The sequence below is a fragment of the Cavia porcellus genome, unplaced genomic scaffold (assembly GCF_034190915.1).
Source record: "Cavia porcellus strain 051 isolate PalLab524CR breed Dunkin Hartley unplaced genomic scaffold, mCavPor4.1 scaffold_18, whole genome shotgun sequence".
Lineage (NCBI taxonomy): Eukaryota > Metazoa > Chordata > Mammalia > Rodentia > Caviidae > Cavia > Cavia porcellus.
In genome coordinates, this window is record NW_026947501.1 from 51,504,975 (window position 1) to 51,532,356 (window position 27,382).

General features: G+C 37.7%; 1 protein-coding gene across 2 annotated transcripts in view; it reads right to left on the minus strand.

The window, feature by feature from the left end:
* Eif5b (eukaryotic translation initiation factor 5B) overlaps window positions 1-27,057 on the minus strand; it is a 66,953-nt gene extending 39,896 nt beyond the window's left edge. Inside the window, exons 1-6 of one of the 2 annotated variants that reach the window (XM_013154281.3) lie at window positions 26,836-27,057; window positions 4,895-5,020; window positions 4,713-4,797; window positions 3,381-4,053; window positions 1,279-1,502; window positions 637-787 (exon numbers count right to left, since the gene is read on the minus strand). In XM_013154281.3, coding sequence (XP_013009735.1) covers window positions 637-787; window positions 1,279-1,502; window positions 3,381-4,053; window positions 4,713-4,797; window positions 4,895-5,020; window positions 26,836-26,870 — 1,294 coding nt within the window. In that variant the 5' untranslated portion in view covers window positions 26,871-27,057. The remainder of the gene's footprint in view (window positions 1-636; window positions 788-1,278; window positions 1,503-3,380; window positions 4,054-4,712; window positions 4,798-4,894; window positions 5,021-26,835) is intronic. The other variant, XM_005004455.4, reaches the window with a different exon arrangement.
* Between the last annotated feature and the right edge of the window lie 325 nt (window positions 27,058-27,382).

A 27,382-nucleotide genomic window follows, 5' to 3' on the forward strand; every position in this document is an offset into this window, starting at 1 on the left:
ACATGAAGAGAAAAAGTGATATCAAAAAGTTTGTTACGTGTAAAAATATACTCTACTATCTGGCCTATGTAATGAGTTTAAGGCAAGCCTCATGAGACCGTGTCTCAAAAATAACAACAGAATGTGGCAGAGGAGTACAAAACAATACATGGAAAACATTGGCAACTGCTGACATTGGCTGATATTACTATCTCTATTTTTGTTTGGAGGATTATTTATAGAAGTATATGACTGTATTTACATATATTTGGGGAAGGAGGCTCTCTGTGCTAGGCAGGGTAATCTCCGACACCTCAGGTTAAGTAATCTCCCCGAGCCTCTGGGACTACAGGCACATATCCCTTGCGCTTGGCTACAAAGCAACATTTCTGGGCCAGGGATTTAGTTCAGTGGCTTAAGTACCTGCCTGGCAAGCGCAAGGTCATGAGTTCAATCCCTGGTACCAAAAAACAAACAAAGAACATTTCTATACTACAATGGAAGTCATCCTCCTAAATGATGAAACTGAAAGAAACATCACTTATTCCTTACATTTTCAGTAGACTTCTTCCACAGCACTTTCACAGGAATCCTTCCTTAGGACTCCATTCCATTCTCTGAACACTACGTGTTCACATGATTAAGAGTATTGCTTACCCTGAGCTTGTAAAAGTTTAAGGGTAGCTTCAGCTCTGGCTCTAGCTTCTTTCTGGGATTTAGTTAAAAGTTTCCCTTCTTTTTTCAACCGTTCTTTTCTTTCTTTTTCTTTTTGCTTTTTCCTTTCTCTTTTTTCTTGTTCCAAGCGTTCCTACGAAAGTAGATGCACCAGATAAAAACTGTATTAGCTTAATGAAATAAAAAATTTAAATGTAAACAACTCACTCATCAAAGCCTCTGAGATACCCAAAGTACTATTAGGAGATTCCAAATAAAATACTTTTTAATATTGTACACTATTATTAAACAATATCAGTCTATTGGTGATAACACAGACTTCTGCTCTATAAGAGAAAATAAAGTAGGACTTTCTGTACATCATTAGTCATAGCACAATAATGTAACTAAACTGTTAATAACCATGAATTTTTTAGCACTAGAAGATTACAAACATTTAGCAGAATAGAGATTTTTAAGCTGGGGGCTGGGGATTTAGCTCAGCAGCATAAGCACCTACCTTGCAAGCAAGCAGTCGTGAGTTCAATCCCCAGTACCGATAAAAAAAAGGAAAAAGACCAAAAAAAAAAAAATTTTTTTTTAAGCTAAGAAAAGTCAGCACTGTCAATTTCATGAAAAACATACCTCTTCTTTCCGCTTGGCTTCTAACTCTTCAAGTCGTTTTATACGTTCTTCTTCTTCTCTCTTCTGTCTTTCCTCTTCTTCTTTAAGCTTAGCCAGAGCTTCTTGCATTGCTTTAACGGTAGCTTTGCTAGGTCCTTTTTTCTTTTCTTTCTCTTTCTCTTTATCTTCTTTTTCTGTTTTCTTTTTCTTCTTATCTTTCTTCTTTTTATCTCCTTCATTATCATCTAGCAAATAAAACAAAAGCAAAATAAGCTTTCTTATGGCAGAACTAAAAGACCAAAGCTGAAGCCATCAGAAGGCTAGGTCTGTGTGTACTGGAGTGTCCTGAGCACCTAGAGGACCATAGCATAGCACACATTTGCCTGCTACAATGCTGGCATTGAGCCGTGTTTTTCTGATGAATACTAGTAGTCAGAAGCAAGAGGGCAATACTGTATCTCAGTATCTATTAATCCATAGTACCAGGGAAGAGTAGCTTGCAAACACCTGTCTGAAATTCTAAAGAACAAAACGAACTAATTCTCATTTAAGTTCTAGTAGCTAGTTTCACTACAGGATGACAAAGATAATGTCCCCTGTGAGGGGCTATTAGAAAAACAAAATATATAAACGTAGTGGTGCATATGGTCCATCACTGCAATTCCAGCTACTACAGACGGTGAGGCAGGAGGACAGCAGGTCTGAGACCAGCCTGGGCAACTCAGTAAGAATTTGTATCAAAATAAAATTAAAAAGGGCCAGAGATGTGGTTCCATGGTAGAGTGCTTGCTTAGCATGTGTAAGGTCTTGTGTTCAATTTCTGTTACCATAAACAAAAACAGATACAGACAGAAAATAAATTAGACTTGAAGAACTCTAAAGAATTAAAAGTTCTCACGCTCCTTTCGTGGTGTTTCTCTGCAGTGATGCCCAAATAAAAATTTCAATCATTACACAGCTATACTGTCATTTCCATTACAAGTTTTCTAAAGAAAAACTAAATTTTAAGATGACAGTCTTTCCATGCAAACTGTTCCATCTCTACCTACTTTAATTCTAAGTAAGAAGAAGGAGATTAATTAGAATATGTATTTTTTCTTAGCTGGTTCTAATAAAAGAAAATGGCTCATTATCACTTGGAAGATGTTAACTCATTTTTAGTATATTAATCTTACTTTTCTATTTCATAAGACTGACTTGAGTTTTAAAAGACAAGCAGAAATTTAAAAATATTATCTGAAGGAAAAGTAAATTTTTCTTTGGCAACTTAATGTTATTTTATTTTTTGAGACAGGGTCTCACTATGTCATCCAGGCTGGCCTCAAGCTCACGATCCTCCTGCCTCCAAAGCACCTGGGACTACAGGCCTGCAACCTTACACCCAGCTTAACCAGTCTATTAATGGCAAAAAATAATTTTTGCAATGAAGCTCTGTAAAACACACGGTGTGCACAGAAACCATTTGAATGATAATTTTGTACTGTGTATGAAAATGTTCAAGGTGGAAATGACCTTTTTGTTAAGGACAGGTGGCACTGGGGGGCAAATCCAGGTCTTTCCCTTAGCCCTTCTGAAATAGGTCTTGCTAAACTGCCCCGTCTGAGCTTGAACTTGCCATCTTCTTGCCTCAGCCTTCCAGTACAGCAGGATTACAGGTATGCATGATCACCAGGACTGGCTGAGTTTTTCTTCTTTTTAATTAAGAAATGAGGTCTGGCTATGTGGTCCAGGCTGGTCTTGAATTCCTAGGCTCAAAGCAATCCCATTTCAGCCTCCCAACTGCATAAATTGGCCCTGCATTGGCTCTCTTTAAAAGGTTCCTACAATTAAATTCTTTTATAAACAACGACAGATAACAAAATGCGTCTAGTGCACAAAGATCACAACCTAAGAGTCCGTAAGAATCAAGAGGTCCCTGAGCACAGCAGAGGCTCTTGGAGGGCACAAGTATTGGTGTCAGGAAAATAGCAGAGGCTGCAACTGAAGATGAACAGAAGCAGATTAATCCTAACCTCAGAAACCCTGTCTGGCTGACAGACTTCAAGTAAAACAATTAAATTTAAAAGTGGAGGATTAAAAAAAAAAAAGAATCAAGAGCTTTTCACTATGACCCCATCACCAACCTTCTGCAGCCATGAGCGTCTCTCCTTTCTCTGCAGAGGCCACAGCAGCTCCAGCATCAGCCATCACTTTGGATCTGACAGCTTCCTCCTCAGGTTTCTTTTGAGGTTCTTTTTGTTTACCCTGATCCTTTTTACTTGTCTCTAATTCTTCTTTTTCTTTCAGTTTCCGCAGTTTTGCTTTTTCTTCATCTCGTTTCTTCCTCTCACGCTCTTTCTTTTCTGCCTTCTTTTGGGCCACTGTCTTAATTTTGAAGGAAGAGTCATCTTCTTCATTATCACCATCGACATTGGGACCTGGCTTATTTTTTTGATTTTTTTTTTGTCCTTTTCTAGACTGCAAAAATTCATCGGCCTCATCGCCACTCTCCCCTGAAGAGTTCACTCTAGGAGGCTCTTTGGTCCTTTTACTGTGCTCGTCATCCTCGTCTGAGCCATCCCACTTTTTATTAGACTTCTGAACTTTCCCTTTAGTTTTTTTAGAAAGTTTATTAAAATCATCATCGTCACTCCCAGAGTGTATTTCCATTTTGGGTTTTGCAGTCTTTTTTGACTTTGAATCTTTATCTTCTGATTCTTCACTATCGTTATCATCAAAACTTTGTTTTCTGCCCTTCTGCCCTTTCTTTTTTTTATCTTGTTTTGACATGGATTCTTCTTCATTGTTTTCTGTTGGCTAAAAAGTTTCCAATGTTAGAACTATGAATGGAATTATTTTCAAATCATAAAATGAGACCCCTCAGAATAAGATTTGTTAAATACACATTTAAAATAAATAAATAAATAGTAAATAAAATTTAAAGCCTCTCAAAATAATTTCAAAATAAGGTCTTTTCACAAGTCCACAAAACTCAAACGAAGTCCGGAAGCTTGTCTGGGACTCTCACATCTCACATTCACTATACATTTCAAACCCGCAGGTGCTCTGAAACATTTACTAACTTCAAATGGCACTGGAAACGTAAACGGAAAACTGAAAGAAGAAAAATAGTTATCACTGTCCCATTACTCTGAGGTTCATCTAAACTCAAAGAATGAAAAAAACAAAACAAAACACAGAAAGCTGAAGGTGGAGATGTGAGATGCTTCTATATCACCAAATGTACCAGGTTTTATGAACAGGTAACACACTATTAAGTATCTTTAGAGTCCCACTTAAAATATCTTTATCTGTGAGAGTTGTTAAAATATTTTTTTCCTTAAATTGTTTTCTCTTTAGGAATCCAAACTTGATAGAAACTTATAACTAACATATCTACATTTATAAGTACCTCCAAATGTAGCTCCCAGAGGAGCTACATTCAGCTAAACCCTAAATAAAAAACAATCTTTCACCTTCACCACAACAGTTTCTCTGTCTGCTTTGATGCCTTGAGCTTCCAAAGACAATTCTTCCAGTTCTTTCAGAATATCATCTTCACTAGAAAAAGAAAAAAAAATTTTGAAGCATTGGAATAGTTTATCAAGCAAATCCAGTAACTAAATTAATAAAAATAAAATGTTTAAAATATACTCACTCAAAGTCCTGCTTCTTTTTCTCTTTTTTCTTTTTCCCCTTTGTCTTCTGAGGTTCCTGTTCTTTGGCAGCACCAGCTCCTTCTATTTCTGCAGCCAAGGCATCAAGATCAATGTCACCCTTGGCACTTCAGTGAAAATAAAGAAGACCCGTATGTTACTCAGGAGCACACAGCACATTCACTCACAGAGACATTCTTATCTTCCTAACCTTTTGTGTTACTGCCAGCACACTGCTATTTGGCAGGTTCCTTCATGGCAATGTCTCTATCAGCCTCCCAGCATCTGCTTCCATATTTTCTGGGTTATACGCAAATCACACAGCTATAAGGAGTCCACCCCCCCCCCCAAAAAAATCTAGCTACTTAAGAAAAGCAAATTAACTTTTTTGGAAACCAAAGTCATTTTATGTACCACATAAAGTTATTTATAAAGCAGAGAAAACTTAAGGATAAAACAAGTCTTATTCCTTAGCTATCAATAACATCTAATGGAACCTTTGTGCATTTTTACTTGGAACAGCAGAAATTATGAAGTTGGAAGGAACTTGAGAGACCAGCCTATTACCTCATTCTATCAACAGGAAAACTAAAATGCACAAAGACCACTTTCAAAAAGACACAGCTACACATCTACACCTACACGAAACGCATGTGGCTCACTACCTGAAACACATAAAACCACCAAATAACCAGAAGGAAATCTGCTCACAGCCTTCCCCATTTTCATTAGGGTTCTACCTCATAATTTCCCCATCTAACCATACTGCTTAGGGTAACCAAACTAAGTTTCAGTTAAAATCCACAGAAAATCAAAATGGTCACTCAGACTGAAATGAACAAACAGAAAATTGAATGCACAATAAAAAACTAAAGAACTCACACAACAGAGGGGTGATAAAGAGAATTTCTAAGAAAAATACTGACTGATACTCCAACTATATAATGTAAAGATTATATAAAAGACATGGAAGATATAAGATTAATCCTCAAGGAGCTTAGTAAGGGAGGTAAAACAGCAAACCAGAAAAACAGTAATTGTAAAACACAAAGTACCATGAAATTTAATGTTTCTGTAAACAGTTGGCTAGAAATGAAGTATGTTTTCTATCATCCTGTATATAGTGAAAGTGGATGTGATACTGAAATGCTGCACTGGTAGCCACATGCTCCAGCACTGAGTCCAGGATGGGGAAATCAGGGCTTTCCAGCAAAGGAGAAGCCCTGAAAGCCAAAGGAAAAGGAGGGAAGAAGGAGGGAAGGAGGAAGTGCGTATCAGGCATAGTAAGCATGGAAAGGCAACAGGGTGCACTGGGGATAGCCAGAGGTCCCCCAAAGCAGGTCAGAGCTTTGGAGATGGTTCCATACATAATGAATTTCCTAGCTCCACTCAAGAAATACAGAACCTAGGAACAAAAACCAGGAGTTTGTCGGTGTATTTTTAACAGCATTTCTAGGTGATTGTGGGCCATTTCTGAACCACATTCTTTTATTTGATTTTAATGCAAAGTAACTGAAGTACACATGTATTTTTGCCAGGATTACACAAAACAGACACGGGATTTGTCACACAGTCTGACTCCACAGTCAGTGCTGTTAAGTGGCAAGGCTGAATCATGACTAGTCAAGGTGCAGGGAGACCAGGTAGTAAGACTCCTTTTAGAGCTTTCGACGCCCATTGCGGCGTGTGGGCTCTAGATCGCCACCACTGTTCTATAATGGTGAGCTACAATGAGAAACAAGGAGCACTAAACCAGACCAGAGACAGGCAAGATAAAGACCTAAGTCAGATAAATACTACATGGAATTAGCAACACTTAAAGACTAGAGGTGCTGTAGATAAATCAAGGAGGACTCTACAGTCACATCAAGTAACAGGAAACTAAATCCAGCCCAGCATCTCCCAGGAGCATCTTGGAAGCTGCTTCTGAGAACTGGGTGAGAGAAAAGGTTGCAGTCTGGTACTTGACTTTCAAAGCTAGTCCTTGTTCCTACTCTATTTTAGTAGCTGTAAAATCTTCCAGCTGTAAAAACTTTTATTAAAGTAGCTGTAAAATCTCTTGTCATCAACTGTATTTCTGGAGTACTCACATTCAGGGATAATGCTAGAGTAATAGTATATAGGTTTACAAATGTAACCCTATATACTATTAGTATACTATTTGTAAGGCTTCTTCTAGCCAATAAAAGATTAAGATTTTGAGTGCTTATCATATCGGCATTGTACTGACAAACTGCTAAACATACTACACATTATCAATCAATACTCATACCAGTTCTATGAAGCTTCTAAATGATAATAAACTGGGCATGTAGTATCACTCTGGGATCACTCTGGGAGGCTGAGGCAGGAGGTCAGCAAGTTCAGACCCAGGCAGGACAACTTAAGAGATTCAGCGAGAAATTGTCTCAAAATAAAAAAGAGAAGGGCTGGGGATGCAGCTCAATTTGAAGGCAATAGGTTCAATCCCCAGTACCACAAGTGAATGAATGAATGACAAAAGGCCACAAATTAGAAAGCAACATACAAGGAACCCAAGCCGAATTCTGACTCTCCTGTCTTCCCAGAAAATGAGAAGCAAGTAAGTTATCAAATTATTTGTTCAAAAAACTTAAACATAGCTACAAAACCTAACAATTATAATGACTTAGTCTTGGGGCTGGAGATTTAGCTCAGCAGTGCATAAGCACCTGCCTTGCAAGCAGGCAGTCGTGAGTTCGATCCCTGGTACCGATAAAAAGGAAAAAGAGAAAAAAAAATAATAATAATAATAATGACTTAGTCTTAAATCTAATGGTTTCTAAAGTGCTCTTTCAATGTGTACTAACTTCCTAGAGTTTTCATGGAAAGGTAAAAGAAGACTTGACCAGTCAACAATAATAACAACAAGGTTGATGTACGGCTGTAAGGAAACACATGCACATTAATGGAAAAGACACACACAACAGACAACTCAGAAATGGACCCACACAAATAACATATATCTGATTTATAACTAAGGAGAAAGTGCAAGTCATTGAGAAAGGACTGAACTTGCACTATATGATACTGGGACAGAGGGGAGGGAGCAGGCTTACCTTGGGGGTTTGGCAATCAGGCTTCAAGAAAAAAAAAAAATGTATAACCCATGAAGGAAGAAAGGGTAACAGACTATTAAAAATTTAAGATTTCTGCTCTGAAGGATCCTCATAAGAAAATGAAGACAAAATGCACTGGGAAAAGTACTGAAAAATGCTATGCTACAAGATTTGTATGCAAAATATATAAAGAACTCTAGAAACTCAAGGGAAAAAAAGATTAAAATATAGACAAAAGGTCTGAAGTTACCTGATTTTAAAAAAAAAAAAAAAGCAAAAGAAAACAGTGGGCAGAAGAAAACTCAGTCTGATTTTCATTAATAAAGTGCAAATTAAAGCAAAGAGATAGCATTACACACTTTGGGATGGCTCAACTCCCAGAAAGTGACAGTAATAACTGCTTATGAGAATGCAAAAACTTGACTGATTCTAGGGTAGGGCAGGACAAGGTTTAAGTAGGCCTGAAGGATTTGTAAAATGCCAGGAAAAAAAAGTAACAAAACCAAGAAAAGTATGAACACATATAATTTTGGGTCTATTACAAAAGGAGATGTGAGCCAACTGAAAGAGCTCACAATGGCCAATGGAGACAATAAACTGTTAAACAACATTAAATTATAAATCAAAGTATAAAACAATATCCAAAAGTCTATACTGATAAGAAATTAAATGACTACATGTAAAGGCTAAATAAATTGTACAGAGTGCTCCTCCCAAAGAGTACAATACAGAAACATGAAGGAAAAAAGTAACTTTACAGTGTAGAATCCTGACCAGCACCATCTCAGCCAAAACATTAGCATCAGCATCAGTGAAACATTGCAATCTGACAAACTACCACAATCAAGAGGAATCTGTGGAGCGATGACTACTATGGAGTCCATTAGATTTATCTAACGTGATATTCTATTTGGGATCCTGGAACAGAAAACAGAATAGTAGTAAAACTAAAGAAACCTATTTTTTTTAAAAAAGTATTTATTTCATTTAACAATATATTCCTTAGCTGTAACAAGTGTAACAGGCCAATATGTTAATAGAGGAAAGTGGATATGGATTTTATAGATACTCTATGTAATGGATATAATGAGTATGGATAATGGATATCCATATATTCCACACATGGATATCCCATGTAATCACAGTATATTCTGTAATTTTAAAAACTAAACTTTTATTTTTTTTTAAGAATAAGGAAAAATATTTACATTCAGTCCTAAGAAAGTATTTAAATCAGACAAAACACTTACAGGACTTATAAAGTGAGTATTACAGAATGCTGATGAAAGAAATCCAAAAAGGTCTAAATAAAGCAGGGTTATAACATGTTTATTGACTGAAAGACTCAACACAATAAAGATGAATTTTTAAAAAACAACATGCAGGTTTAATGCAATTGCCATACAAGTCCCTCAAGACTTTTAGGACACAGCTAAGCACAGAAAAGATGGCAAAGGCACTAAAAATAACTAAAACAATTTTATAAAGAAAAAAGATTAAAAGAAATCACTTTACCACAGTTCAAGCCTTAATATGTAACTACGATAGCCAAAAGTATACTAGCATAGAAACAGACACAAAAAAATCAGTAACACAGGAGAAACCAAAATAGTCCCAGAAGTTGGACAACTTATTTTACAGTGATACAAAATCAATTTGATATAAAAAGAATAGATTGCTAAACAAATGTGCTGGTATATCCATATATGTGAAAAAACAAAAAAATTAACCTCAGCCCTTACTTCTTATATAAAAGTGAACTCAAGATACATAACTTAAATGAAAAAATTATAAATGAAAAACCTTTTGGAAAAATAAAATCTTTGGGATGTAGTATAAGCAAAGGGTTAATTTTTGAAACTTAAAGCATGAGAAAACTTGAAACTCATCAAAGTTAAAAACTTTGGCTGTGGGAAATAGAAAAACAAATTTTGGGGGGATTAGAAAAACAAGCTACAGAGTAGGAGAAAGTATTTTAAATCACACATCTGAAAAAGAACTAATATCCATAATATATTTTTAATGCTCAACAGTAAAAATCTAAACAATTTAGTAAGAAAAATGGGCAACAGGCATAAAACACCAATATGTCAAATAAAAAGACATTCTATGCCATTAGTCATTTAGGAAATGCAAATTTAAGTCACAGTGAGATATCATATGTACTAATGAATGCTGCCTCCAAAATAGAGATAATAATCAATGCTGGTATGGAGGAACTAGACCACTCATATAAATGGTACGAAAACAAGTCAAGTTTTTTATAAAACTAAAAAGGTATTTTTCATACAACCCAGCAATTACACTCTTGCACATTTATTCCTAAGGAATAAAAATCTGTTTACAAAGAAACAACTTTTTGTGACTAGTTTATATAAAACAGCCAAAAATAAAACACAACACAGTTTTTGTGCCTCAATTTATTTATTTATTTATTTATTTATTTATTATTGGTCTTTTGACACAGTGTCTCGCCTGGCAGTTCAGGCTGGTATGTAGCCCAGGCTAGTTTTGAACTTTCAACACTCCTCTTTACTCAGCCTCCCCAGTGCTAGGATTACAGGCAGGCACCAACATGCCTGGCTGGACAACCCATGTGCATTTTAATAGGTAAATAAATTGTGATTCATTCCAATTCCACAAAATAGTATTCAGCAATAAAATAGGACAAACTATTGATATGTGCAACAACTTATATGTGCTAGAACTGAACAGAATTAGGCTGAGTAGAAAGAAATCAACATAGAAAGATTACATATCCTATACATGATCCCATTCATACAACATTTTTGAAAGAACAAAATTTTTGAAACAGATTTGTGGGTATGTGGCAGGAAAATGAGTGTGGGGGGAAATGGACAATAAAACAGCACCTTGCAGTGATATTTTACATCTTGAATATTGTGCTAGACATACATAGCTACACATGTGCTAATACCATATTTAATTAAATATAAGTATAAATGAAACCAACCAAATCTGATTGTTAGATTTCATCAATATCAACAACTGGGTCGTGATACCATAGAAAAGTTGTAAGATGTTACCACTGGAAACTGGATAAAGAGTAAACCATCTCTGTATTTTTTATAACTCTGTGTCACTGCAAATCATCTCCAAACAGAAAATTGCTTTTTAAAACTTTTTTATCAATAAAATGAGAATGTACTGCACCTCTGAAATTTTTTCTTAAAACATGGTATTTAGTAATTGCATATACAATTATTTAATCAAGTTTTGATGTTGGCTTCTGTAAAAAATTACCAAAAAATCATATGCAAAAATAAAGGGATAGGGATAGATCTTGGTGGCACAGCACTTGCTTCTCATGTGTGAGTTTCTGGGTTAAACTGCCAACATCAAGAATAAAAATATCAAGAAACTCTCCTCACTGAGATCAATGTAACAAAGGCATTTAAAGATACACGTTACAAAATTGTTCACTGCAAAGTAAAATGAAAATAAACCTTATGTGTCAGGCACATGCCTATAATCCCAGCACTCGGGAGGCTGAGGCTAGAGGCTCACTGTGAGTTTGAGGATAAACTAGGCAACATGAGCAAGTTCAAGGCCAGTATGAACTATACAGTGAGACAGTTTCAAAGTAATAATAATAGGGCTAAGGATTTAGCTCAGCAGCATAAGCACCTGCCTGGCAAGCGCTAGATCGTGAGTTTGATCCCCGATAACAAAATAAATAAATAAATAAATATCACAATAACCTCATGTTTAAATTAATCCCATGGCTAAATCTTAATTCAATTCCAAATTTAGGAAGCTTCACTTAATGACAGGCATTTTGTGCTAAATATTAGTCTAATGAATGCAAAGTTAGAAATATAAGCGATCCAACTCCCAAATTGTACCGTAATTCAAAATTCCTAAGATTTCTCAAAGAAAATCACAAGTGGGGGAAAAAAAAAAATTCCTAAGATTTCAAAGACTTCCTCACTAGTCCCTCTTCTCCAGTCTTTATTATGCTATAAAGATCAAAAAATGTGGTTAAAATTTCTTAGAAAGTTCTTGTGATGTTTCACCTGTCTATTCACTGATCTGCTCCAGAAATTTTAAAAAAAAACAAAAATTTCACAATCTGGCTGCTGTTGCTTATTTTTTGAAAGCTTTGTTTCAAATTGTCAAGCAATTTAAACACCATCTGACTAAGTGACAACAGTTGTATATCATTTCATAGTTGTTGAAGTTTTCACCAATATATGCCAATAAACAGTATGTATCTGCCAAAGAAGTCTTCAAAATAATTCTAGAGCAGACCAATGAACATTGGTGAAACATTACAAAAACCTCCTAAAACAGGAAGGCCAGGTAGAGGTCAAGTATGCCCTAACAAGAAGACAGGAAAACAGAACACATGTGCTATCAGGGTAAGTGATACCTGGGTACAAACATGCTGTGTTTGTGTGTGAAAACTGCCTTAGGTGTGACAACTGAAGTAAACATCATTTTTGTGTAGAGTGTTATTTGTATCATTATCGTAGTTCATATGGGAATTTATTTCTGTTTTAGATTCAGTGAGTATGGCAAGCATGAGGTCATGAGTTTGATTCCTGGTATCAAAACAGAAAAAAAAAAGAAAGGAAAAAAAGAATATTCATCTAAATTTAGTTTCCCTGCTAAAGTGCATATAGTATAACAGGAAGCTCCTAACGAGAGGTAACAAGTATGTCCTGCCAAACAGGTAAGGAAAGCTAAGCATGCTGCTGTCAGCACAAGCAAAACTTGTGTATGGAACATGCTGCTGTCATGTGTGAAGACTAAGCCTTGGTTGTGCTTATTGTAGTGCACATAAGGAACTTAGATTTGGTAGGTAAACAGTTAATGTAGAAAATATTGATGTTCATTCTAAACACTCAGTACATAACTGATATTTTGTTTTAATGATATTTTCCATTGTATAATAAAACTCATAAAAGTAAAATTAATAATTCATCAATAGAAATAGTTCTAAAATGTGGGCTTTATACAACCCCCATAATGTACCTTTTAAAATATTTATCATGATACCTCTAGGGTTTTAAGATAATCCCATCTCAGTCACCACCTGACCGCAACCAGAAAGCAAAAGCAAGAAATGCTTAATTGGAGATTAGGAACCCAGACACTGTAAAATGACTTGTGGAAGAAGAAAAAAAAATCCAGATCACTGGGAAGTGGGAAGGAACTGTCAGAAAAATTACAAGCTACCAAGAAGTTGGAAAGACAGTCTACAAAGCAAAGAAAAGAAAAATAAGCTAACTCTCTCCCCAGCTCTCACGTGTAGTAACAATATGCTCATAGGGAGGGAAGTATTTTGAGGAAGATCAATGACAATATAGTTTGTTTATTATAATAATTTTTTAAAAATTTAGCTGGGCATGGTGGCACACGCCTGTAATTCCAGAACTCAGGATTGAGGTAGGAGGATTACCAGAGGTTTGAGGCAACACTGAGCTACACAGTGAATTCAAAGTCAGCCTGAACTGAGAGACTCTGTTTTGAAAACTCAAGCAAGCAAGCCATAAAAACTTAGGACATTTTTCAATCACATCTTATCTCTAAAACAATCTTTTCCAATTTACAACTTCCTCATGAAGTCCTAACTCCTTTAAAGGAATATGAAGTCACACTGCTCAACCTAATCTCTTATCCTCTAAATATCTGATACAGTGACAAGGGAAACACAAAAGCACATAAAAAGCATATATATGTGTGTGTGTATAGCCTATATATACATATATAAAGCATATATATATATACACATATATAAAGCATATATATACATTTATATTCTAAGTTTGTAAACATTAAAGATTCCAATGTGTCTAAAGAAGATGATCTAGCTCAGCTTTTACAAACTCCAGTGGGGGTGGAGGGAAGAGAACACATGGCTATGAGTAATCTCAGAAGTCTGAAAACTCTCCCAAGTAACTTTTGGTTTCCGTTAAGTTTGTTTTAATTTTTAATTAAGATAATAAAGATCTAAGATGAACATGCCAAAGTCACATATGAATAGCCAGCTTACTACAACATACTGTCACAGAGCAGCCACATAAGATTTTGTTTACAAATTCCCACTAAATTGTTACAGTCTGATGCAAAGCATTACAAATAAATTAAACCTGCTTGCCACGAGTAGGTTCTGTAACACAAAGCTCGAATCAAAAACATTATCAGAAAACTTGAGTTCTTGCTAGTACTCAAAGGTTGACCTGAAAAACCATGAAGGGCACAACAGCACAAACCCAGAGTCCCAGCTACTTAGAAAGCTGACAGAGGAGTGTCACTGCATCCAGTAGTTCAAAGCCAACCTGGGCAACAAAGTGACTGCATCTCAAAAAACAAACAAAAATGAAAAAAGTCCATTATAGGAAACAACACATTTCCAACAAAAATGATCACTTAGACTCTGCTATTCAAAGTGTAATTCCAGAATGTGTCGCCTTGTCAAAAATTCAGAATCTCAAGCATTATCCTAGACTGTCTAACTGAATTAAAAACTCCATTTTACAAGATCTCCAAATAAAGTATGGGGCATTAAGGTTAAATAAAGCAATGTCACCCTTCACATCCATGCTGCAAATCTAAACTTTACAAAATCCTACATGTTACTATTTGTGGGCTTGGGGAAAATGATGATTGAACCCAAGGAAAACTGAGCTAAATCCCCAGGCGCTTTTTCATTTTGACACAGGTGTCACTAAGTCGCCCAGGTAAACCTCAAATTTGTGTTTCTTCTGCCTCAGTCAGTAGCTGAGATTATAGGCCCATGCCACAGCACCTAGCTATATTTTGTTTGTTTGCTTGCTTGCTTTTGTGGTACTGGGGATTGAATCCAAGACCCTTACATTTAAGGATCTTTTGAGCAGGGACTAATGGTACTCAAGACGGCCGGGGCTTGAGGCCACAAGTTCCCGACCAGCCTTGGCAACGAGTCAGACCTCTTCTTGAGAAACAGAAAAGGAATCTTTTGGGCTTCATAATTGCTGAAGAGATACAAATTAATATCTAATTATGGGCCTTCAGATTACAAATAAAAGCAATACTGACAAAAGCAGGCCAACGCAGTCAATAAGTACTTGAAAGATATGTACGACTTACTGTATATTCAGAAATGATCACATAGTCTACTCACTAAAAATGAAGTTGGTCTTCGTGTTACACAGAAGTAAATCTGATTCATACTTACTGTTAAGTATTATTCCCACCTAATTTACTACGTACAATGCCTAGCATAACCAAATAAATGCTAACAAAGATTTTAGTGCAATCAACTACTCTCTAGAGAGCAGAATTTGCTGAATTTGTTGATCCATCATTAGAATAGTCTGGCTTCACTTATGCACAGAATTACTGGCAATACAGCACTAACGATCTTAGAAACTGATTATTGCCATCTCTTAGTATTCAAGAGACCCAGAAACACACAGCATGTTCCTGCTCCTTTGGATCTCACATGCGCTCCTGATAATTAGGAAGGGATCTGAAGGACTCACACACGTTTCAGAGGTAAAGATGAAATAGAGGGTAATGCTCCCATAACTATGCTCATGCTTACTTGCTGCATTAAAATAAAAGATCCTCTCACAATTTAGCCACAAAGTCTGCAGGAGGGGCAGCAGGCCCATGTCCAGCCACAAAGATGACAAGGAGTCCCTGATACAGCCTGAGAACTGGCTCATCAGATGAACAGAAGACAAGGCTTTCAAAGAGAAGCAAAAATGGATGAGAAGAAACGTGTGCAGCTAAAAAGCAGAAGCTGCAGGGAAGGGCACCTCTGTAATTCCATAGCTGACATGTGTCATACTCCCATGGGACAGGAGATGGCCCCAGGTTTGAGGCCAGCCTGAGCTACACAGTGAGACTCTGTCTCAAAAAAGTGAAAAGAAATCCCATGAAAAGAAAGCTGTACCCTGTTGCTGAGATGAGGGTGACCCCTGATTCCATTCCTATTTAAACACTTGTATTCTCTGTCATTAACATCTTTTGCCACATACAGTTAGAATGAACTGTCATGGAGCCTAACTTATTTTTGGAGGGAGGGATCTTTGAGAACAAAAACCATCCCACTGTTTGCCCAATTCACTTCACTACCTTCCCTAACTAACAATCAGCAAAATATGTCCCACATTCTTGAGAGGCTCCAGTAAATAACAAGCCCTACTCCAGCAGGGAAATCCTACCTTTAACACACTAAGTTCACTAGTGACAACACGGCATTTTAGTAAAAACCATGTCTACAAAGATAATGATACTAATACTTCTGAAACACAGTAAAATTTCTGAAGCAGTAAGCTCCAACATTATTTTACAATCCCACTGAGTAAAATTTCATCTGACAGCACAGCCAACATTCTATTGTATCCGCATTTTCCAAGTGAATGGAAAGGTACTTTTTAAATTTCAGTTATTTAAAATGTACTTACATTTTTTATAAATTATTATACAGCTTTCTGAAATATTTACAAATGTAAATATTTACAAATGCAGTATTTACAAAGAGGTTCCATCTAAATAATGAGAGTGAAGGGAAGAGTAAACTACAGATGAAAAAAGGTCACCCATAAATTACAGTACTTGAAACTGGGTGACAGAACTCTTCTTTTGTATGTATTTGGATTTTTCCATTTAAGAAAATTTACACTGCAGCGTCGAAATAATGTGTTACTAAAACAACAACAAAAAATTTAAAAATTTTAAAAAACAATGTGGTACTGACAAGCCAGGTATAGTGACCACACCTGTAATACCAGCACCCAGCAAACAGGAGGGAAGAGGATTGCCACTGAGTTCAAGGCCAGTCTCGGCTGCATAGTGAGTTCAAGGCCAACCTGAATTATACAGCAATACTGTCTCCAAAAACCAAAAACAAAGAAAAAAATCACAAGTTCACAAATCAATACATGCACTTATCACCTACTGATTTGACAACCACGCCAAACTCATTCAACAAATCACACTAGGGCCAGACCTAGTGGTGCACTCCTGTAATCCCAGCACTCAGGAGGCTGACGTAGGAGGATCATTGCAAGTCCAAGACCAGCCTGGGCTACAAAGTGACTCAAAGGCCAGCTTGAAACACCTAACAAGACCCTGTCTCAAAAAGACAAAAAATGCAAAAAACAAAAAACCAAATCGCAACTAGGATAAGTAGGTATTCACATAGAAAAGAATGCAGTCTGGCAACATACCATATACCAACCTTAATTCAAAGTAGATCTAGATATAACAGCTAATGCAATAAATTTCTTAGGAAAATGAGGTGAATCTTGATGACCCTGGATTTGGAAACAGATAAAATTCCAAAAGTATAAGGGTAAAATGGATAAATCAACCACATCAAAATTAAAAACATTTGTGATAAGAAAACTATCAGAAAAAAAAAAGTTTAGAATCCCAAGTACATCAAGAACTTTTACAACTAAATCACAAAAAGACCTAATGAGAAAAGGAAGGAAGACCTGCAGACATCTTCCCAGAAGACTAGCAGGAGCACAGAGATACTCAATGCCACTGGTCATTAGAATGCACCTATCAGAACCACAATGATACACCACCGTCACAACCAGGAGGTAACTATCAGAAAAGAAAAAAGGGAAACAAAACTGTTCACAAGGAGATAAAAAGAATCTCTTTTCCCATCTTATTTATTGCTGGTACCAACAGAAGATGGTACAGCTATTGCAGAAAAATTTGGCAGCTGAACACACAATTGCCATGTTCCACCAATTCCACTCCTAAGTAAATCGTACACAAAAGATCTGAGCACTACTCCAGCTGTTGTGGTGGTGCACACTTGTAGTCCCACCAATCCGTAGACTAAGGGGTAGACTAAGGTAGGAGGATACAGTATCTGCTAAGCTACACAGCCAGTTCGAGACCAGCCTAGGCTATACAGCAAGACTGTCTCAAAAAACCAGAGTTCAACACAGTGCTATTAACAACAGGCAAAATGTCACTCAGTAGATGAACAAACATTACTCCAAAATCTGATATCCAGTCCCTATACACTTTTAATTCCAAAATAGCCTTTTGCAGTTGACACATTCAAGCCACACTGCAAAGTTTGCACTGCATTCCATTTGGTATGGTTTATAAATTTTAAAAGTCGTACATTCATTATAGGTGTCCTGAAAATTATTGCATTTTCCTATGTAAATCTTCAGTCTCTGAACTTATTTTGAGTTCTCAAGATTTAGTTATTACAGCCTATTAGTATTTAAAATGGAAGGAAATTACCAGGTTCATAAATGACTGCTGCATTTGTTATTATTATTTAAGGACAAATAATGCTCCTTGCATACTTACAAACTAATCTCTTCTGAATGATGAGAGTCTTACATATTACTTTTTCATTATTCGTATGAAACGTCATCACTTCTGTGTGTACAAACCCAATAGACTATCATTCAGCCATAAGAGGAACAAAATACCGATACTTTTTTTTTTTTTTTTTTTGGTCTTTTTCGTTTTTATCGGTACCAGGGATCAAACTCATGACTGCCTGCTTGCAAGGCAGGTGCTTATGCCACTGAGCTAAATCCCCCAGCCCCTAAATACCGATACATTTGATAACAAGGATGAAACCTGAAAAGATGACACAAAGTAAAAGAATTCTGACACTGAAGGTCATTGGTAGCCGGACTCCATTTACATCACATTTTCTGAACAAGTTAAACTAACAGAAAGTACTTAACAGCAGGCCTAGCTAAGGGGAGGAGAAAGTGAAGAATGACTGTTTCAAGAGCACAGGACTTCCTCTGGGGGAGAAACATTTCAGACTAAAAAGGTTAATTACACAATGTTCTGTGTGTACTGAATACCACAAAATTGTACATTTTAAGTGTCTAATTTTGTTAAGGGAGTTTTCTCTCAAATTCACAAAACTGATGACCCAATTCATACCAATCATAATAAAGTGATATGTAACACTTCATAGGAAAAAGAGCAATAATTTTCAAGATACCTATAATGAACATGTGACTTTTAAAAATTATAAACCACACCAAATGGAATATAGTGCAAACTTTGTAATGTGGCTTGCACATATCAACTCCAATAGGCTATTTTGAGCTTAAAGAACAAACGTGAAATACAGACTGGATATCAGATTTGGGGAAATTTCTGTTAAAAAGTATTAGGTGGGACAAGGACAGTGTGGCTGTATAAAAAAGCACTTAGAAAATGTTGTATATATAAAATAAGATGGCAAATATGAAGTCAAAAGCCAATAATGATTAAATCCAGGTGATACAGGGGCTTGCAATAATGTATAAAAAATATTAAAGTTCAATTTAAAAAATTATGAGTTGCACAACAAAAAGAAATAAAATGTCGTAACAAAAATAACAGGAAAAACAACAATAGTTAATACACTGCTTATTGCTATCTTCAAAGCAGTTATACTCAGAGTACAAGATATAGGCACAAAATATTCTCCAAACGATATTAGCACAAAACTTTCATTTCAGTGAACTAAGAGAAATAAGTAGCATGGCTATCTTGTGTATTTTTTTTTCCTTTTTCCTTCCTTTCCTCTTTTCCCATTCTAGTTCCTCCTTCCTTTTGAACAATTTCTTTCCATTTCACAATCTCTATTGTACATTTTAGTCCTTACTCTTTCAGTTTCTCACACCGGGGAGACAGTACTATGTTTACATATGTGAGTCTGATTTAATTTCACTTGTGAGTCATGGTCTCAAGTTTATTCTTCTTTTTGGCTAATAGCACTCTACTATATAAAAAGATTGTTGTCTTTTTTATTCTTTCCTCTGTTGATGGGCATTTGGGTTGCTTCCAAGATTCAGCAACTACAAATTGTGCTGCTATAAACATGGGTTTATAAACATCACATATATCACTGTGCTGTGATGTTTTTAATTCTTCTGGAAAGATATCCTGAAGGGGAATAGCTGGGTCAAATGGGATCTCTAATCCTAGTTTTTTGAGGAATTTCCAATTTCCGCAGTGGTTGCAGCAGTCTATACTTCCACCAACAGTGAAAAAGGGTTCCTTTTTCCCCACAGCCCTCCAGTACTTGTTACTGGTTGATTTATTAATAATCATTCTGTTCTGTTCTCTTTGTTTTGATGATAGCCATTCTTTCTAAAGATGGAACTTTGGTCTGAATCACTTACCTACTACCTTTGACTTCTATTTCTAAACCCTGAGAAAGAAATGACTTCCCAGTATCTCATTTCTTTATGACTTTTGTTGGCAATTAACAAGTCTGTAAAAGCTAATCATTTTACATAATTATTATGACATGAGAGCAAATTAAATTTCCAAGAGAACAATAGAAAGTTCCACCAAATGGATAACCTACTTTTTCAGGTTCAATCCTGACAAGTAATAGCTTTGAGGTAGGTAATATCCAACCTTAAAAGGTCACTGACCTGGAGTGGGAAATTACGGACCATGGACCCACTGCTCTTGTACTGTTTTACAAGGGCACTAAATATTGGTTTCATATAAGGTAGGTGTGAGAAGGGGATAAAGTGAACATGTGTATGTTGTAATGCACTGTAAATGGAAAAAGGAAAAAAGATGATAAAAAAAGCATGACAGAGGTGACACAAATAAGAAACAAAAGAAGATGGTAGAAATAAGTTCAAATATTGTCATGTGTGGCTCAATGATGGGGATATGTTCTGAGAAATGCATCACTATGTAATTTGTCAATTTTATCACCACAAAATAAACTCCCACAAACTGGATGCAGTGGCCTACGGCACACCCAATGGCTGTGTAGTATATTTTCATATATATGATATGGCTACTGCTCATAGTGCCACTGACAACAGCAAACAGGATATTCAAGCACAAGAAGAGCTGGGAGTATAACTTAGTGGCAGAGCATCTGCCTGATGTGTGAGAAAGAATGATAGGAAGGTAGACAGGGTATAGGAAGAGAGGGAAGGGAGCAATGAAGGAAGGGAAAGGGAAATACCTAAAGTATAAGAAAAATGATGGAATGAAGAGATGGTGTGAATATGAAGTACATGAGACTGCTACAAGTACAGCACTGCACGCTGTCTTACACTAAGTTTTTTATAAGCAAAAGACACTCTAAATCAGTGTAGCGAACCTATGGCACACGAGCTGCAGTGGGCTGTTTGTATCACTGAAAGCTCTAAAAGGGTCATCAGCATCTTTAATAATGTTAAAAAGTACAGTGAACACAAATACCAGTAACAAAAGATTTTTTAAAAAGAAATAAACCAGTAACAAAACCACTTATCATTATCCATTACTATGTGCTGTACAAAACTGTACGTGATACTTTTATAGAACTAGCAGCACAGAAGGTTTATGCCAGCCTCCACCAATAGGAGTAACACACTGCACTATGACGTTATAAAGGCTATCAGCCCCTAGGTGAGTTTTCAGCGCCATCATAATCTTAAGGACCCCATGGTGTATGCAGTACATCGCTAACCAAAATGTAGTGATGCAGCACATAACTGTCTACATCCCTCCCAAGCAATGCTTGTGACTTTAAATTCTCCAAACACTGTCAAAAGGTTACTCATACTATGTAATGTGGTTTTGGAGGGGTTGTTTGTTTTGGTTTCCTGAGATAGGGTCTTGCTAAGTAGTTCCAGCTGGGCTTACCATGGAACTGGTCTTACACTTACGAGCGATCCTCCTTTCTCAGGCTCCTGAGTGTCAGAATTACAGGCATGTGCCACCATAACCAGCTGTAAAACTATTTTAAAACTTCTCAGTTTTAATCTTGTATTCTAGTAAGTACCAAAACATAACCCACATAAATGACAAACTTCCACCCTCCAGTAATTTAAGAATGTAAGTTCCAGAACCAAAAAGTTTGAGGATTGCTATCCTAACCTAACTTCCTTAGGGAAAACAAGCTTACATCTCAACTGTAAAGATGGAACTAGCTGACAAGATAAAGCACATTAAAGGGGCAGGTCACATTCAAAGTGGCTAAATCTGCTTCTCAGAGAGCCTCAGCATGGAAGGCAGAAGTTACTACCAACAAGAATCTGCTTTCTCACTCATTATGTCAAATGAGGACTTCCCCTATCAAGTTCTGACAGTGTCCATACTGGAACAAGGTAAGCAAAAGAACTATCATCAGTTTAGGCATTTGTAATCTAATGTATGCATATATGAGTTTTAAAAAATCAACTCAGATATAGCAAATGAAAAATTATTCCTTTGATGACTCTAGACTATCTGAACTATAAACTGAGTCTCCCTTATCCAAAACACTTGAGATTTCAGATTGTTCCCATTTCCCAAATATTTGCATATACATGATGACATGTCTTTGGGATGTAACCCAAGTTTAAATATAAACTCACTTATGTTTCATTATACATACAGCATGAAGGTAATTTTATACAATATTCTTAGCGCTATTTTTGTTTTACTGGCATTACTAGAGATTGAACCCAGGGGTTCATGCACACTAGGCAAGTCCTCTATCACTAAGCTACATTCCCAGCCCTTTTGCATGTTAGGTCTCACTAAATTGTTCAAGGTCACCTCAAATCCTGCTTCAGCCTGCCATTCAAATTGGGATTATAGGCATGCCAGATACCTGGGTTTTGACTGTCATCCAGGTGAGCTTTCCATTATTTATGACATCATTTCAGTACTCAAAAGGTTTCAGACTTTGGAGTATTTCAGATTTCAAATTTCTCAGACTAAGGATGGTAAACTTGTATGTTCAACTCGGACTGTTCCCTCCCTAAGCAGCTTTATAGTGCGTGCTACGGTCACAAATCCTTCTAGAACAAGTCCCTTAAGCAAGCTGGTAAATTTTCCACCACAGGGACCCTGCTACTGACTAGAATGAACATCTGACACCAAAGCAAATCAATCACCTGAACCAGTGATTGTGAACCTTTTAGAGACCAGTGTAACACAGCAACTCAAAAGCCACTTATTATCACAATGTGCCAACACTGTGATTAAACCTGAATACTGAGATTTTAGTTCAGAAACAACTCATACATTAATATCTTTTGTCTTAAAAGAAAAACACAGTAATAAATGTGCCATAAACTCACCACCACTAGCCTAAAGATTCAGCAGTGGCCTCGTAAATAGCTCAAACTCTACAATAGGAGGGAATCTGCTGGCAATGCCAAGACCATGATCTGTAAGCTAAAAGAAAATAATGGACTCACTGGGATACCACAGGCACCAAAGCAACAACAACCTCCTGCTGAAGACCCCAGAACTCCACTGTACCCTGAAGACCACTGAGCTCTCAATGACACCTTCACCTCATGATGACTGATAACAAATGAACCAATTTCTTCCCTTCCCTTGTTTTTAGGAGGTTTTAGGGGGAAGCGTAACAGGGAATGGTCACATTCGTCTCACTATGTAAAGTTATATGCCAGACTCCATATACCAGAAAATCTACCACATTTAGTAGTATTGCCTTTACATATATCCTTTTAAAAAACCTCAAATGAAAATTTGGTGACAGCAAAAAGTCATAGAATGTATATCCTTTTTTCTCTGCACAGACCAGTGAGAGAAAAACCACTATGCTACATAAACATACCTCACTAGAGCAAGAGTCTATAAAGTTACAAACTGATGACTGAAAAGGTTATAGGGGCAAAAGGAAATATTGCTTTATATGTTGTTTCATCCATGGAAAGTTAATTCTATCCTTTGTCTCACCAAGTTTCCCCAGTCTTGAAAACAGGCAAGAGACTCAGGCATGGCGGCTCATGCCTGTAATCTCAGCATTCAGGAGCTAAGGCTGAAAGATTACTGCCAAGTTCAAGGCCAACCTGGGCTACATAGCGAGGCTCTAGTGTTAAAAAAAAGGAGAAGGGGCAAAAAAATTTGGTAAACACCCTATCAGAAATCTCATTCTTAATGTTACCAAAGCTCCAAAAGAATTCCAGAATCTGTAAACAAAGCTCTAGAAGTCAAAAACTCCACAGACAAAAATTTTGTAAATATCTCAGTCACACACACCAAAACATTTACTATACAAATAGAATTATACACATCAACTAATGAAATCAACATTGAATGACCAAAAACTTAAAATAAGGATTAAACACAGGATTAAGAACAGTCAAGTAGAGTCAAGCATGAGCAGCTGTCCTCCCAGCTACTCAGGAGCTAGGCTGGAAGATGCTGGAGCCCAAGAGTTCCAGGCCAGCTAGGCAACTTTAAGACTCAGTGTCCAAAACAAAAGGTCAAATATTTGATGTTCTTTCCAAGAACTGGAAATTGGCTCCATGCTTTCCTTATCTTAATGAGCAATAAACAGCTGCTCATTTCTCACCCAGTTTCACCTGGCCAGAAACATGCTTGGCTTAGGATAGCTAGGGAGAGACAGGAAGGCAGAATGACAATCAGGTGTTACCCCTTAACAATATGGAAGCACTGGTATCTCTCAGATCAGCAGTGACCTGCAAAGGGTTCAACTAAGTAAGGACCTTTATGCAAGAAAGCAGGACCACATGTAATTCATTTTACACAAATGAATAATAATCATAAAATGGAACTTTCTTCCTAGCCCACATTTGTTTCCCTTTACAAATATTTCCAATAAACTATCCAGTAAAAAATATTCATACTAGCAGAGCTGTGAAGCCATCGTTTCCCCACCCTGAAATGTCTCCTGTCAGGTACCACGGTGCCTGTGCACCACAGTGCACCACAGTGAAAAAGCCAACCAGTTCTGGTCAAAAGGGTCCTCTGCAAAGCCTCAGGATTGCTTGGTTCAATATGAAAGGCACTCAAGCAAAGGAGCCTATGAAGCAACAAACACACACATGTGTAACTTCCCGTTACACTAGAAGAAAACATGTTTTAAAATTACACTGCACCTACTTTCCCTTCAAAATGAGCTATAGATTAGCTGAAGGGAAGGAAGGTTCACTATCATTTTTTTTTACACTACAAATCAATCATTTCACAACAAGCTCTAATGTCTGCCATTTAAACTACATCGTGCAGGAAAATCTTTTATGAATCGATTTAGACCATCACTTTTCACTAAAACACACACACAAGAATAAATCTCACCACCTCCAATGTCTTTTCCGCTACCAAAGCTTGGAAAGTAAAAAATAGAAACAGAGTAACAGATAACATATTTTTACCTAAACTTGTGTAATCCTCAATCAAACAAATGAACTAAAAAAGATTTTTTAAAAATAAGACAGAGAAACTAGAAAACCTACTAGATATTGAAAAGTAAGAAATGACTGCTCCTTAGCCTTGAAGACATAGCTCTGTGACTATCTTTTATGCTTCTGTAGCACCTTCCCCCCAGCTGCTTATCCTTCAGATTCACCTGGTGGATTAATTTATAGACGAAAGGCCAGAGATTTGCTTTAGGATATTCAACAGGTGAATGAAACAGGGTTGGTCATGTGCTAATAAAAGTTGAAAACAGAAAAACTAACAAATGAGGCTTTATTATACTGTGTTCATTTCTCTAGTTTTTGCATATGGTTGAAAGTTGTTCTAAGGGGAAAAAAATGTATCATACACATAAAAAAATCCTGTCTAAAGCCGGGCGTGGTGACTCATGCCCGTAATCCTAGCACTCAGAAGGCTGAGGCAGGAGCATCACTGCGAATTCGAGGCCAGCCTGGGGTACAAAGTGATTTAAGGCCAGCTTGAGCTGCATGGTGAAACCCTGGGTCCTCAAAAAAAAAAAAAAAAAAAAAAAAAAAAAGAAAGAAAGAAAAAAACAAACAAAGAAGAAACAAAGAAACAAAGAAAAATAAAAAGTCCTGTCAAAGGTACTTAAGTTTTGGTTTCACTAAACCACCCAAAATTCTACTTTTTTCTTGTGTATCTGGTTTATTAGTAACTTCCATTCGCCAAACAAATTAATTTCCTCCAACGGACTAAAAACGAAAATCAAGAATCTTTTAATTCCACTCATCAGGTAAGTGCTAAGTGAAGAAACAATCTAGAATTCCAACTTATGATTAATCATATTATTTGATTTCAAGATAATTTACGTTTTGAGTTAAGACGATGAAGCAGCACAGGGCTTATTTTAAGTTTACCTCACTCTTTCCTAGTATTAAACAAAGTTTGGTGGACAGTGCACAAAGGTGGAAATGTAACATATGTTCACTCCCAGGAAATAAACTTTCTCATAAGAGAATAAAAGAACTCAATCAAACATAACACAAAGAAATATTCCAAAAATCTCCGGGAAACCCACATACTCCTTGACAGTCGCCCCACAAGCCTTTCAAGTGTTAGAACGCAGCGAGCCTGGTTGGCTGGTTTCATCTCCTCCTTTTTCAGGGGAGGTGCTAGAGAGCAAAGAAATGACCAAAAGACAGGCCGGAAGGAGGAGAGCAAAACGCATGGAGTCCGGACAATCTTAATAATGTGAAAAGTGTGTCCGAACTAGATTAAGTGACCAGGGAATGAGCGGCTACGCAGGCCCAGTAACTCCAGCGTTCCTAAGCAATCCAGCGGACAAAACTCCCTGCTCTTGCCCAGGTCTTCTCAGGTACAAAGGCATAAAAGAACTCTTCCCGACCCTCGCCCACCAAGAGTGCCAAAACTCGAACTCCGTACCCACCCGGACCCGCAGGCCGAGGCGCTCCGGCCCGGAAGGTGGCCCTCGCCAGTCCTCGCTCGGGTTCGAGGCCGGGACCCTCTCCACAGACCCGAGGCGGGGACCAAGGGACGGTGCGACTCGCCGTCGCCAGGCCCTCCGCGGCCGCCCGCCCGCGCAGCCCTGGGGTCCTGGATCCGCACCGCCCACTCTAGGCCCGGAACGGCGCCCCGAGAGGGTCGTCGCCAGCCTTGGCCCGGATCCTTCTCCGCGCCCGCGGGACCTGAGCCCCCGGTACGGCGGCGGCCGCGGCCATACGGACGCACCCACTGCCTACCTGTCTTCACTCTTGTTTTTCTGTTTCTTCCCCATGACTTGTCAGCGGCGTTCGCGGCCCGTAGTCTCGCTACTCGGTCTGTCACAGAGCCACCGTCCCCTGGCCGACTTTGGGTTCCGCTCAGCTCGGTCCCTCCGCACTGCCACCTCTCGCACCCGGCTCTCCACAGACCCGCGCACTGGGACAGGGCACATATGGTGTGAACCCTCAGTGCGCAAGCGCATCGCCCCGCCGCCTCGGCGTGGGGACGCAGGACGCGGCGCATAGAGAGCTGCGCTTGGAGTAGAGCGTCTCCGGTACACACTCTGGCCCGGCAGGAGCCCGAGCGCCCTCTGGCTGCAAGAGTTCGCAGCGCACCAACGCTCCCCTGGTTGCCAGATTCTAGAACACAAGAGATAGACAATGAGGCCATTCATTCTCCGCTTCACGCCTTTTCCGCGAGGAATGCAAGCTTCGGGGACTGGCTGTCGGCTGAGAAGTGGGCATGAGACTTACTTCCTATAGGCATTTAGATTCTCAGCCGCATCATGTTTAGTAAACAACCACC